Genomic DNA, 14,240 nt, shown 5'->3' with positions numbered 1-14,240 from the left:
CTTTACTCTACGCTGGTCAGGCCTCAGCTGGAGTATTGTGTCCAGTTCTGGGCACCGCATTTCAAGAAAGATGTGGAGAAATTGGAGAGGGTCCAGAGAAGAGCAACAAGAATGATTAAAGGTCTTGAGAACATGACCTATGAAGGAAGGCTGAAAGAATTGGGTTTGTTTAGTTTGGAAAAGAGAAGACTGAGAGGGGACATGATAGCAGTTTTCAGGTATCTAAAAGGGTGTCATCAGGAGGAGGGAGAAAACTTGTTCACCTTAGCCTCCAATGATAGAACAAGAAGAAATGGGCTTAAACTGCAGCAAGGGAGATTTAGGTTGGACATTAGGAAAAAGTTCCTAACTGTCAGGGTAGTTAAACACTGGAATAGATTGCCTAGGGAAGTTGTGGAATCTCCATCTCTGGAGATATTTAAGAGTAGTTAGATAAATGTCTATTAGGGATGGTCTAGAAAATATTTGGTCCTGCCATGAGGGCAGGGGACTGGACTCGATGACCTCTCGAGGTCCCTTCCAGTCCTGGAGTTTGAGTCTATGAGTCTAGTCATAATAGTGAGTCTGGTAGCAATATACCAAGAGGGGATACCTCAAAAGGGCAAACATGGAGCATACTAGCCAAAAACTGATTTCCTGCAAAGGGGCTGCTGGCTGCGTTAAGGGCAAAGCCAATCTCAAGGGTCTGATTAATGGCAGTTCCTCAGGCAGGCACTATCCCAAGAAGGTTTGGGTAGTGTCTGCTTATGGAGACTTTCCTTGGCGGAAATGCAACCAAAACTTGAGCTGGATCATGTCAAATGTCCAGGGACATCTGACAGGCAGGATTTAGCAAGGCTCACGCTCGCCGCGTACTCCGGACCGAAAAGACATGCGTAAAGCCCAACTGAACTTCCCCATGGAAGGAGCCCAGCTCCGTGTGCACACCCATAACGCGTGTGCACGAACATGCAGCCACGATTGCACAAGTAGCGGCTGACGGGGGCGGAGCGAGGCCCTGAGCATGGGAGATTCCCGGCTGCAGGGCCTGGCTGGCCAGGGGTGGGGCCGGGCAGGAGATGCCCGGCCAGCGCCCGTAGCGCTCTCTCCTTTGTCAGAGAGAGGGCGGAGGGACGCCCGGGGACTACAAGTCCCGTCAGGCGGCGCGCTGGGCTGCCCCGCGGAGCGGCCGGAGGGAGGCCGTGTGCCCGCGGCAGTGCTGGCAAGGAGGCGAGGGGAGATGCCGGCGGCGGGGTCCGCCGAGGGGGAGGAGGCCGGCGGCGGGGACGCCGCGGTGCCGCTGAGCCCGGCGGAGCAGGCTGGGCCGGGCGCCCCCAAGCTGTGCGGTTACCTGCAGAAGCTGTCGGGCAAGGGCCCGTTGCGGAATTTCCGCAGCCGTTGGTTCGTCTTCGACCCGCGCCGCTGCTACCTCTACTACTTCAAGGGCCCGCAGGAGGCGCTGCCGCTCGGCCACCTGGATATCGCCGCCTCCTGCTTCAGCTACCACCAGCCCGAGGCCGCCGCCGCTACCGGGGACGAGGCCGCCGCCTTTGAGGTGCACAGTCCTGGCGGCACCGTCACTGTGCTCAAGGTACCCCCACGCCGCCAACAGCCCCGGGCCTCGCCCCAGGCTGCCTGCTGGGCCCCCCTGGAGACCCCTGAGCCGCGCCTTAGGCCCCCCGCCAGGGAACGTCCCCCGACTCCTGAGGGGTTGGGGCAGGGGTCTGTCCCCCCGCACATCCCCTACAGAGACCCCAGTCCCCCCGCCTCTGCCCGGAATCCCCTGGGGGGCTGGGCCAGGGATCCAGCTCTATAGCACCCGAGGCCCTGGCCTTCTTAAATCCCTGTTATCGCCCCCCGGTGGGCTGAGTCAGGGACCCCTTTCCTCACTCACCTCACCCCTTTGGTAGCTGATCCGAAGCCCCGGGGGGTGTTCCCCCAGGCTGAGTACCCATGATGGCTGATGTCTGCTAGAGGCTTCCTCACTCTATAACAGACCACTTGATGCCCGTCTTTTACGCAGGGAATCTTGTGTCACTCCAGGTGCCAGGTAGCAAACAAGGGGCTTTCCCATGGAGTCTCACTAAATGTGACTGTGCGATCCCCGCCAGCAGGTTCCCCTTCCCCACAGTCTGGAACCGGGATTGTAAATGAGATGTTACTGTTCCTCCTTGGCTTGCTTTCAGTCACTTTTACTGTTAAGCACTGCCAATGTCAGATGTTGCTCTGTTAGGCCAGATCTACGCTATAAACTTACATTAGTATAACTGCCTCACTCAGGGGTGTGAAAAATCCATCCCCCTGAGACACAAAACTGTACTGACATAAGCCCAGTGTAGACAGTGCTATATGTCAATAGGAGAGCTTCTCCTGTCCCTATAGTTACTGCCTCTCATGAAGGCAGATTAAGTGCGCCCCACGCAGCTACCGCCTCTCATGGAGGTGGATTAATTATTATGCTATTGGGAGAAGCTCTCCTGTGAGCGTAGTAGTAGTGCTGTAAGTGTAGACCTGGCCGTACTCTTTAGTTTGCTATTCTATTGAAGCATAAAGCATTTAATAATGGTACTTAAAGCTTAAATTAAAAAAAAAAAACAACTACCATTGTCTAGTAGCCTACTCTGAGACTAGCTAGCTTCTTTTTCAACTTTATTGTTCTGTCTCCAACTTTCTCTAAATAGGTTCACTTCATTGTATGATTAGGTTTACTGTTGCTGTCCAAATGCAACTCAGAAGCCCAACATTTGGGTTTGCTTGGTAGGCTTTTTGCCCAAACCTGGGAATTAGTATGGGTAGCTGGAAGGTACAGAGCGACATGCCCACTCCTTTGTGTAAGTGTCCTACCCAGAGTAGAGAGAGTTTAAAAAACTGTTTGCTCCTTTTTAGCATGTTTTTGTTAAACAGGTTTTCATTTTTAAAGTAGTGATACAGTATGATTGCTGGCAAAGATCTCCTCTGTCGAATAATCTAAGAGGCTTCTTTAGCTGGTAATTTTTTTATTTATATGTTTGTGAAAATGAAAGGCTCTCCTTCATATGTGTTCACTTTTTGATGTGGAAAGTACCCCATAATGCATCTTAACGTACACATCCAAACTTGAAAATAACCCATAAATTTTGTCTTTTCTCAAGAAATGACAAGAACATCTTTCAAAACACAGGCCAAAAGTATAGTCCCAAACTACTCCTGGAAGCAAACACCCTGATAGAGAAAAATGTTTGTGGAACCTGGTCTGATCCTGTGAAGGGAACTGAGCTCTAGAGCTGGTTGAAATTTTTTTGTCAAAACACTATTCCCATAGAAAATAGCTTTTAAATGAAAATGTCATAGAAAAAATCTGGCTTTATCAAAAATCTTAGGTTTTCATAGAAAAGATAAATATTTCTATATGTGATGAAAACAAAAAAAGTGTAACACTTTTTTTTTTTTTCAGGGGAAAGAGGTAGAGGATGGAGGGTTTGGGGGAATCATTTCCTGGTCAGCTTTAGTGAACTGCCTCAGCTCCTGTTAGCAGGAGCTCAGGCCTTCATAGGATTGGAACCTTAATCTTATGACCTTGTATTTTATGTATGCATCCTTTGTTCCATCTCATGATGAAAGACGTTTGCATTGATCTGTTCAGCCTACAGAACAAGGGTTTACTTTAAATATATTTGTTCATTATTGGGGGAAGTGTTTCTCTTTGAGTATTATTCCTATTCATTTAATGTCAGTTTTTACATGACACATTTTATATTGCAGCAACATGTTTTGTAGGAAAAGATAATAAAATTAAGTAAATATATATATATTAGACTTGGTCATGCTAGTGCGAGCAACATGTAGCTCCTCTACTCAAGTTTCCCTGCATACGTTTTTCTTGGTTCCTGTGGTCTCAGACTCCTCTTTGATGTTACCTACTCCTGCCCGAAGCCCTCTGGGAAAGAGGGGTTATGTGAGGGTAGGGCCTTAGAAGTCTACATTTGCTCAAGCACAATCATGAGGCCAGAGGTGATGTATAGGTACCAGAAATAAAAGCAGATATTGTTGTCATCTATTTTAACCATCACGGGGTTGTGATGCTTGTCTTAAGCAACCATATGATTGACAATCAAAAAAGCTATTGCCTAATATATGTAGTCCTTATTTAAAGACCAAGCAAACTTTTATACTAGAATCTTGGGGACATTTTGAAAGGAACTGGTTAAGTGAAGATTTAGTTGCTGGAGGTGGTCATTAGTGTATGTTTCACTGCACTCGTAAGTTTTTATTCTGTGTTTGTACAGCACCTAGCACGATGGGGTCCTGGTCCATGACTGTGGCTCCTTGACAGTATGATAACACAAACCATAAAAAAGAATTCTGGATCCAGGATTTAATTGATCTCTTTACTCAAAAGCAACCAGAACAATAATATTTTAAGAACTAAAATGTCTTTCAGCCAAGTTCTGCAGAAATAAAAATAAAGAGGAATTGATATTCAAAATAGTGGTGGCCTGATCCATCCTTTGTTGAAATCAATTAGAGTTGTATTGGGCCCTTTCTGAATTTTTAATACAGGATAACAGCCTAGCTGATTTAAGAAAAAATTACACATAGAAGCACGAGGACCTTACTGAGGAAGAAAGTCGAGTCAGGTGTAGCTTTCATCCTTCCTCTATGTCATATGCTTCATTTTCCTCAATTTGCTTCTTGTTCATAATTTCCAAATCTCATGGTACAGTCTTTGTTTGGTATTTATAAGCTTAAATAAGAAATAAGCATCAACACCCCAATCTGAAATGACTGTATTATTGAAGAACATATTACTACTTCACAGTGCTTCAGATTAGCTTTCTTAACATTCATGACCTAATCCTCAGAGTTGCTCAGCACTTGTAACTTAATGGGAGTTGCAGATAATCAGCTCAATTACTCTCAGGAGATTGTTTTCCCATTTGACAAACATTTCAGGAAAAGTGTCACAGTCTTCATGAAATAATATGCGGATCCCAAAGTGGGATCGGTGGACCATCATAAGACTATGAGTCTGTCACAAAAGTCACAGATTCTGTGATTTTCCAGGACTTCTGCAGCAGGACCGGCTCCAGGCACCAGCTAAGGAAGCAGGTGCTTGGGGAAGCCAATACAAAGGGGCAGCTCCCATGGTCTGTGGTTCTTGGCCAGTGGGAGCTGCGGAGCGGGCGCTCGGGGAGGAAGCAGTGTGAGGAGCCCCCTGGCCGCGCCTCCATCTAGGAGCCAGGGAACATGTCACCACTTCTGGGGTGCTTGGTAGGGAGCCTACCACCCCCCACCTCCCCCAGCAGCAGTGGTTCCAGGACGTGCACCACTACCCCCCACACAGACCAGTGTCACCCCCCAGCCACCACCCCCCAGAGCATCCGTAGTGCCCTCAGGCTGTCCCTCTCCCACCCGCAAGAGCACCCAAGTTTTAGTCAGGGGTATATAGTACAAGTCATGGATAGGTCACGGGCTGTGAATTTTTGTTTACTGCCTGTGACCTGTCCAGGACTTTTACTAAAAATACCCATGACTAAAATGTAGCCTTAACTATCAGTGGTCCTTGGACAATGTGCTGGTTGCATGGTGCTGGCTTTCCTTCTTATTTATAGCTCTTAAAGCACATAAAAATGGTTAACAGAACATAAAAGTTTTTTTCTAATATTACTTTGCTTCATAACCAATTATTGTAATTGCCATCGCAGGCCCTTCATGAGTGGAGTGAGGAAGGTGGTTATCAAAATTAATCTATCTTCTGGTGATCCAAATCATGAAAAATGTGAGGACCTTTGCTTTAGAATAATAGGGCCTAATCCTGGAACCATTTGCTACCTGCACTTAATGCTATTGACTTGACTAGATATGCTCAAGATTGAACATCAATTTCTGTTTGCAGAATCAGGCCCTTTGTTTCATAGAAAGGAGGGGGGAAAAACAACCACCCTGTGAGGGGTTACCCCCTTTTAAGATGCCACCTGATGTGTTGAGATATCTACGGTTCCCGCCTGTTCTGCCACATGGGCCCCCTTTAACTTGTCTGGCTGAGCCTGGCTCTGAAGCCTCCTCTAGCACACACACAGGGAGGGCCACACCCTGCTGCAGAAAGACACAGAGACTGAGATCAGCTGTGGGAAGACTCATCTTAAGGGATTTGGCCCAGCACTCAGGTGCCCACCTGCTTTGGAGTGCAGACCCAAAGGTATATTGTCCTGCGTTGTATAGAAAAATCTGCACAGCTCAAGCTCATAAAAATTTGTCCTCTTCCTCAATGTGAAGAGAGATGCCCAACTTCTTGCCTGCCCAATTAGAAGTTACATAAACTGGGTTTAATAATAAACAAAATAAATTTATTAACTATCAAAGATAGATTTTAAGTGGTTAAAGAGAGAGCAAACAAAACAAAGGAGATTATACTAAGCAAATAAAACAAAACACATACTAAGGTTGATTCACTAAAAAAATTGGTTACAAATAGTAATTTCTCACCCTAGATATTGTTCTGGGCAAATTACAGAAAGGCTTGAAAGTCAGCTGCACTGGCCTGCAGCTTGAGACCTCAGGTATTATTACTCACAAGCTAGGTACCCTTCCAGCTTGGGCTCAACTCCTCTCACCACAGTTCAGTTCTTGCTTCCAGGTGTTTTTCAGTGTCTCTCCCAGCTCTGGTGCCGCGACCACACTCGCACTTCAAAGCGCTGCTGCGGGAGCGCTTCCGCGGCAGCGCTTTGGAGTTTCGAGTGTAGCCAAACCCACAGTTGGTATTCCTAGTTTCAGATACAGAAATGATACAAAAACACCAAGGAAACCTTGTGGCGCCTTAGAGACTAACAAATTTATTTGGGCATAAGCTTTTGTGGGCTAAAACCCACTTCATCAGATGCATGGAGTGAAAAATACAGTAAGCAGTGTATATATTTCAGCACATGAAAACATGGGAGTTGCCTTACCAAGTGGGGAGGTCAGTGCTAATGAGGCCAATTCAGTCAAGGTGGAAGTGGCCTATTCTCAACAGTTGACAAGAAGGGATGAATACCAAAGAAGAGGAAATTACTTTTGTAGTGCTAACGAGACGGATGCAATCAAGGTGACCCATTTCCAATAGTTGACAAGAAGGTGTGAGTATCAGCAGAGGGAAAGGTGTGATTGAATTGGCCTCGTTAGCACTGACCCCCCCCTTGATAAGGCAACTCCCATCTTTTCATGTGCTGTAATATATATGCTGCTTACTGTATTTTTCACTCTATGCATCTGATGAAGTGGGTTTTAGCCCACAAAAGCTTATGCCCAAATAAATTTGTTAGTCTCTAAGGTGCCACAAAGCCTCCTCATTGGTTTTGCTGATACAGACTAACACTGCTACCAAACTGAAACCTGTCAGAAATGATTCAGGCATACAAATTGGACAATCACATTCAGTATATCATAACCTTTCCAGTGACATCTTACATGTGCATCTTGCATAAAGTATATCTGTTATGCCATATCCATATCATAAGCATATTTCCATAAAACTATGGAATGGAATGTGTAACCCTCCTCCCCACAAATCCTATAAATATTTTGTACCAGGTATCACGCTGTCTGATGTGGCTCACAACTGTGAGTGCTTGCCTCATGGCAGACTCAGAAAACAGAGCAGATACCCCAAACTGGTGGTGTAGTTTGTAATTAGATTTCCTTAAGCTAGTACCAAATGTGAACTCCTGGATCACTGTGCCAATCTTACCATGGAGTCACAGACAGTCCCCTTAGATGATCCAGTCTATCTTGCTACTGAGACAAATGGGATTTAGTGATAAAGATCACATCACATTTAGGTTGCTTTCAGACCCAAAAGACCAATTACTTATTCCAGATCAACGGGTACTCTAGATCTTACACCAACGACAACGTTGGTAGCCAGTTCTACAGTAAACTAATGAAAGGTTTATTAGCTAAAGAAAAGGAAGTGAGTTTTTGAGAGTTTAAAGCAGGTAAAATATATGTTCAGGTGAGTCACAATCTATAATTCCGAATGGTAGCAGAGATGTAATAATCTGCCAATTTCCCAAAAGTGTCTCAAGGCTACCCAGAATAATTCTGGGGATCTCAGTCTTCTCATTCAGTTATTCTGCCCTGTTAAAATCCAAACAGTCCAGAGATGCAGGATCTTTCCCTGAATCCATACTTATAGCTTCTTCTCAAAGAACACAAGCTGACAGGGTCACTACCCATGTGGGCTTTTTCTTTGATGATAAAGAGCAGGATGGATTTGATTTATATCATAATTTAACTCATTAGTCAGAAAGACTTGATTTAATCATAGATTTCTACATAAAAGTTCATTCTTGTTGGTTGTTATAACCTTAATACGTATTCTTCACAACTCAGAGATGTAGGTTTCATTTTTAGAAGGTACACAGTATACATTTTAAGTGATTTATTTTGAAAACTTTTCAGATTAGTTTTACAGCTATATCAGCTAATGAATGATTATTTCATTTATCAAAAATAAATGAAGCAGATATTTATGAAGTCATTGGGCGATAAGCTATCTCCAATTCAACAGGTTAATCATTAATATTTGGAGAATGCTGTATTAGGAGGAGAACATCACTGGACAGACATTTAACTTGTTTTATTTAACTAAAACAATAATGTTATGTATTCTGGATTTTTTTTACTTCAACAGCAAACATAATATTTTAACAAAACAAGCATATGAATTTTTGAATTTAGTTAAACATTCAAGTTTTTTAAAATCAGGTTTGTTTTTGTTAAAATTGTTTAACTAGAATAGTTAAATGAAATATTTAAAAAAACAAAAATTAAATTGACTATGTCAGCTAGGTCAACATGAAAAACTTAAAATATTGGCTTCTGCAGCTAACTCAGTCGTCTTCACCTTCATTTTCCTGTTCACTATCTGGAAGAGAAAAACAGACTTTCCTGCTTTTTCAGGTCCCAAATGGTTTCTCAATTTGGAATGAATTAGTCCAGAAGGAAGAAAATATTCTTTCTACACCCGCAGAAGAAGCTACTGCTGTTAAAAGTGAGATTATCACTTCAACAGTCTCTGAATCCAAGTGCTTAAGTGACTTCCACCAGTTCAGTGGTGTGACTTTCTTTAAACATCATCAGCAAACATTTATTTCTTGAATGGCTCTTATTCCCAAACTGGGTCTCTCTTATGGCCTGCTGCCATTATAGGTTTTCCCTCCTAGTGAGAAAATGGTATGGTAGATCTCAAATCAACGAAGGCTACACTCAGAAAGACCTCAAGACTTCTGGAATATGCTGCTCAAACAGTTTGAATTTTATTTCGACTGCCTGTCCCTCCCTTCTCACATTTATCTCCAGACTTCTTCTCCTTGTCCAGATCTATTCTGCCCCCCAACAATCTTCTAGTCATTGAACTTTTTGAAACTTTGCACTTTTAGACTAGGGTGACCAGCCAGCAAATTTGGAAAATTGGGATGGGGGTGGGGGGTAATAGGAGCCTATATAAGAAAAAGACCCAAAAATCGGGACTGACCCTATATAATCGGGACATCTGGTCACCCTATTTTAGAGAGAGGTAAGGGATTGACTCTGTGTACACAAATTTGCAGACGGACAATAGGGTTGAGGTCTATTATTTCTCATCTCTATATTTTTTATTTATTTATTTATTTAAAAACATTTTTGCTGTTAACAAGCATGTTACCTCTAGAGACACAAATCCACAGTTTGGGAACTGCAAAACTAAGCATCTCTGATGGTATCTTCTAGACAGAGCACTGACTCCTATTAGGTAGATAGAAAGATTAACCTAAATAATCTTTACAGAAGCCCCTGGAACCCCATAAAGTTGGGTCCCTAATCCATGAACTGTTGGAACCTATTTACAAAACTTTTCTTAAACATTACATGAATATATTGTCTCATACTATAGAATTAGAATTTATAATCCCTGTTCCATTATGAGATATCTTTGAGCTATTTAATTAAAACCATCTTAAGATGCTTTTTGAGGAAAAACTATCTAATCAAAAAAATCTGATTTTTTTTTTGCTTTTTTTTTTTTAAATGATTTTTATCCACCCTGATACAGAGTGAGGAATATATTTTGAGTCATTGACCTCCGATCATCACATACAATGACCACTTGCTTTGAATTTAGCACTTTTCTGTTAGAGCAATGGTGGGGAATCTCTTGTCTATCAGGAGCCGTAGACCCACAGAAAATATCAGTCCCAGGCCACACACAGCCCCACGGGGGTGGGAGGTGCGGAGCCAGTGCTGGGGACAGGGGCAGCCCGTGAAGCTTCCCTGATCCTCTCTGTGCCTAGGGGCCGCTTATGGGAGCTAGTCTAGACGCGATATATCGATCCCCCCGAGCGCGCTTACATCGATTCCAGAACTCCATCAACCCGAACGGAGTTCCGGAATCGACACGGAGAGCCGCGGACATCGATCCCGCGCCGTCTGGACGGGTGAGTAATTCGATCTTAGATATTCGACTTCAGCTACGTTATTCACGTAGCTGAAGTTGCGTATCTAAGATCAATTTTCCTCCCCTAGTCTGGACGAGGCCATAGATTCAAACTAAATAGATTAAAGGGGGTCATATGAACATCCAATACTTGGTCAGACCAATGGTTTGTCTAGCCCAGTATCCTATCTTTTGATAGTGGCCAATGCCAGGTAGGGTGACCAGACATCCCAATTTTATTGGGACTGTCCCGATATTTGCTTGTTTGTCCCACGTCCTGACCCATGTGTGGTCAGGACGCTGGACAAACAAGCAATTTTGCCATCCCGGAGGGACTCGCACCCCCCCTGACTCCGTCCCCTCCTTCTCCGATTGGATCTCTCCTCAAATTCCCACCCTAGCCCCGCCTCTTCCCCAAGCACATGGCATTCCTGCTCCCAGATTTGCAGCTGGAATGGCGGCACAAGCCCGGAGGGAGGGGGTGGTGGCATGGCTTCCAGTTCCTGGAGCTGGTGGTGAGTAAGAGCTCTAGCACCAGGCGGGCAAGGGGGGCTGGCAAGGGGACTGCTCCCCTAGGAGAGAGATGGGGGGGCGGGCCTCCGGAGCTCCGGACCCCAGCAGCAGTGGGTGAGAGCGGCTTGCCACATTAGCTGGTCATGTAAAGTTTATTGGCTCGAGGGGGACCTCCGGCCAGTTCCTCGCCCCTGTAGAGGGGTAGCATTCCCTCCCTGCTTCAGCATGTCCCACCGGTCGCCGCAGGCCAGGTAAGGAGCTGAGTTTCCCCCTTCCCCCCTCTTCCTGGCTCCTCAGCTGAGCCCCCCCATCTCCCTTCTGGGGGAGCAGTACCCTTGCCAGCCCCCCGTGCCCGCCTGGTGCCGGAGTTTGTACTCCCCACCAGCTCCAGAAACTGGAAGCCGCGCCACCACCCCCTCCCTCCAGGCTTGCGCCATTACAGCTGCAAGCCTGGGAGGGAGGAGGAATACTGCTCAGCTGAGGAGCCAGGATGAGGGGGGAACTCAGCTTCTTACTTGGCCTGCGGTGGCCGGTGGGACATGCTGGTGCGGGGCGGGGACGCTACCTCCCTACAGGGGCGAGGAGCCGGCCGGGGTCCCCCCCCCCCAGCCGATAAAATTTACATGGGCCACTTGCGCGGCCCTGAGCTGCTTTCCCCGAGTCGCTCTCCCCCGCCGCTGCCGGGGTCTGGAGCTCCACACCTCTCCTGCTCAGCTGCGCTCCAGGCGTGGCTCCTTCCCGTTGGGGTGATGGGATGCGCCACGTGCCTGGGGCCGTGGGGAGGGCAGCGCGCACGGCCATGGTGCGGCCGGGGCCTGCTAATTTCACCCCCCCGTGAAACGGCTTTTTTTTCTCCACCCCCCCTTCACCTCCACGTCCCGATATTGCATTTCTGTAATCTGGTCACCCTAATGCCAGGTGCTTCAGAGGGAATGAACAGAACAGGCAATAATCACGTGATCCATCCTCTGTTGTCCACTCCCAGCTTCTGGCAAACAGAGGCTAGGGACACTCAGACATGGTGTGGCATTCCTGCCCATACTGGCTAATAGCCATTGATGGACCTATCCTTGAGGACCTTATCCAGTTCTTTTTTGAACACTGTAATACTTTCGGCTTTCACAACATCCCCTGGCAAGGAATTCCACAGATTGACTGTGCGTTGTATGAAGAAATGCTTCCTTTTGTTTGTTTTAAACTTGCTGCCTATTAATTTCATTGGATGACCTGTAGTTATTGTGTTATGTGAAGACGTAAATAATGCTTCCTTACTCACTTTCTCCACACCAGTCAAGATTTTATAGACTTCTGTTGTATCCCTCCCTTAGTTGTCTCTTTTCCAAGCTGAAAAATCCCAGTCTTTTTCGAGTCTCCTCAGACAGAAGCTATTCTGTACCCCTAACAATTTTTGTTGCCCTACTCTGTACCTTTTTCCAACTCCAATATATCTTTTTTGAGATGAGGTAACCAGATCTGCACACAGTATTCAAGATATGGGTGTACCATGGATTTATATAGAGACATTATGATATTTGCTGTCTTGTCATCTATTCCATAATATTTCCTAACATTCTGATAGCTTTTTGTCTGCTGCTGCACATGGAGCAGGTTTTTTTTTGTTTTGTTTTGTTTTTTTGTTTTGTGTTTTTTTTAGAGAACTATCCATAATGACTCCAAGATCTTTCTTGAGTGGTAACAGCTAATTTATATCCCATTATTTTGTATGTATAGTTGGGATTATGTTTTCTAATGTGCATTACTTTGAATTTGTCAACATTGAATTTCATCTGCCATTTTGTTGCGCAGTCACCTGGTTTTGTGAGGTCTGCTTTGGACTTAACTATCTTTAGTAATTTTGTATTATCTGGAAATGTTACCACTTCACTGTTTACCCCTTTTTCCAGATCATTTATGAATATGTTGAACAGCACTGGTCCCAGTATAGACTCCTGTGGGACACATTATTTACCTCTCTCCATTCTGAAAACTGACCATTTATTCCAACCTTTGTTTTCTGTTACTGATCCATGAGAGGACCTTTCCTCTTATCGCATGACAGCTTACTTTGTTTAAGAGACTGGTTAGGGATCTTATCAAAGACTTTCTGAAAGTCTAAGTACATTGTATTCGCTGTATCACCCTTGTCCACATGTTTGTTGACTCCCTTCAAAGAATTTTAATAGATTGGTGAGGAATGATTTCCCTTTACAAAAGCCATGTTGACTCTTTCCCAACAAATTGTGTTTATCTGTGTTTCTGATAATTCTGTTCTTTACTATAGTTTCAACCAATTTGCCTGGTACTGAAGTTAGGTTTACTGGCCTATAATTGCCGACATCACCTCAGGACCCTCTTTTGAAAGTTGATGTTACATTAGCTATCCACCACTGGTACAGAAGCTGATTTAAATGATAGATTACATATCACCGTTAGTAGTTCTGCAATTTCATATTTGAGTTTCTTCACAACTCTTTGGTGAATACCATCTGGTTCTGGTGACTTAGTACTGTTTAACTTATCAGTTTGTTCCAAAACCTCCTTTAATGACACCTCAGTCTGGGACAGTTCCTCAGATTTGTAACCTAAAAAGATTGGCTCAGGTAGGGGAATCTCCCTCACATCCTCGACAGTGAAGACTGATGCAAAGAATTCATTTAGGCCTTGGCTACACTCACACTTTACAGCGCTGCAACTGGGGTGTGAAAAAACACCCCCCTGAGCGCTGCAAGATACAGCGCTGTAAAGCGTCAGTGTAATCAGGGCAGCAGCGCTGTCTGGGAGCGCGGCTCCCAGCGCTGCACGCTACACCCGTAAGGGATGTGGTTTACATGCAGCGCTGGGAGAGCTCTCTCCCAGCGCTGCCGCTCTGACTACACTCACACTTCAAAGCGCTGCCGCGGCAGTGCTCCCGCAGCGCTGCCGGGGCAGCGCTTTGAAATTCCAAATGTAGCCATACCCTTAGTTTCTTCACAATGGCTTTATCTTCCTGGAGATGCTCCTTTAGCATCTTGATCATCCAGTGGCCAAACTGATTTGTTTAGCAGGCTTCCTGCTTCTGATATACTTTAAAAAAATTGCTGTTACTTTTTGAGTCTTCGGCTAGTTGCTCTTCAAATTCTTTTTTTGGCCTGTCTAATTATATTTACACTTGACTTGCAAGAGTTTATGATCCCTTCTATTTTCCTCAACAGGTTTTAACTTCTAATTTTTAAAGGATGCCTTTTTGCTTCTAACCACTTATTTTACTTCATTGTTTAGCCACGGTGGCACTTTTTTGGTCCTCTTACTATGTTTTGTTTTTTTTAATTTGGGGGAT

General features: G+C 44.9%; 1 protein-coding gene across 1 annotated transcript in view; it reads left to right on the top strand.

The window, feature by feature from the left end:
* Positions 1–1,219: 1,219 nt before the first annotated feature.
* The window catches only part of TBC1D2B (TBC1 domain family member 2B), a 68,451-nt gene continuing 55,430 nt past the window's right edge, over positions 1,220–14,240 (top strand). Inside the window, exon 1 of the mRNA XM_030578067.1 lies at positions 1,220–1,570. Coding sequence (XP_030433927.1) covers positions 1,220–1,570 — 351 coding nt within the window. The remainder of the gene's footprint in view (positions 1,571–14,240) is intronic.

Source organism: Gopherus evgoodei, chromosome 10 (assembly GCF_007399415.2).
Source record: "Gopherus evgoodei ecotype Sinaloan lineage chromosome 10, rGopEvg1_v1.p, whole genome shotgun sequence".
NCBI lineage: Eukaryota > Metazoa > Chordata > Testudines > Testudinidae > Gopherus > Gopherus evgoodei.
The sequence above is the reverse complement of the archived record's forward strand: the minus strand, read 5'-3'. Positions and strand labels throughout refer to the sequence as shown.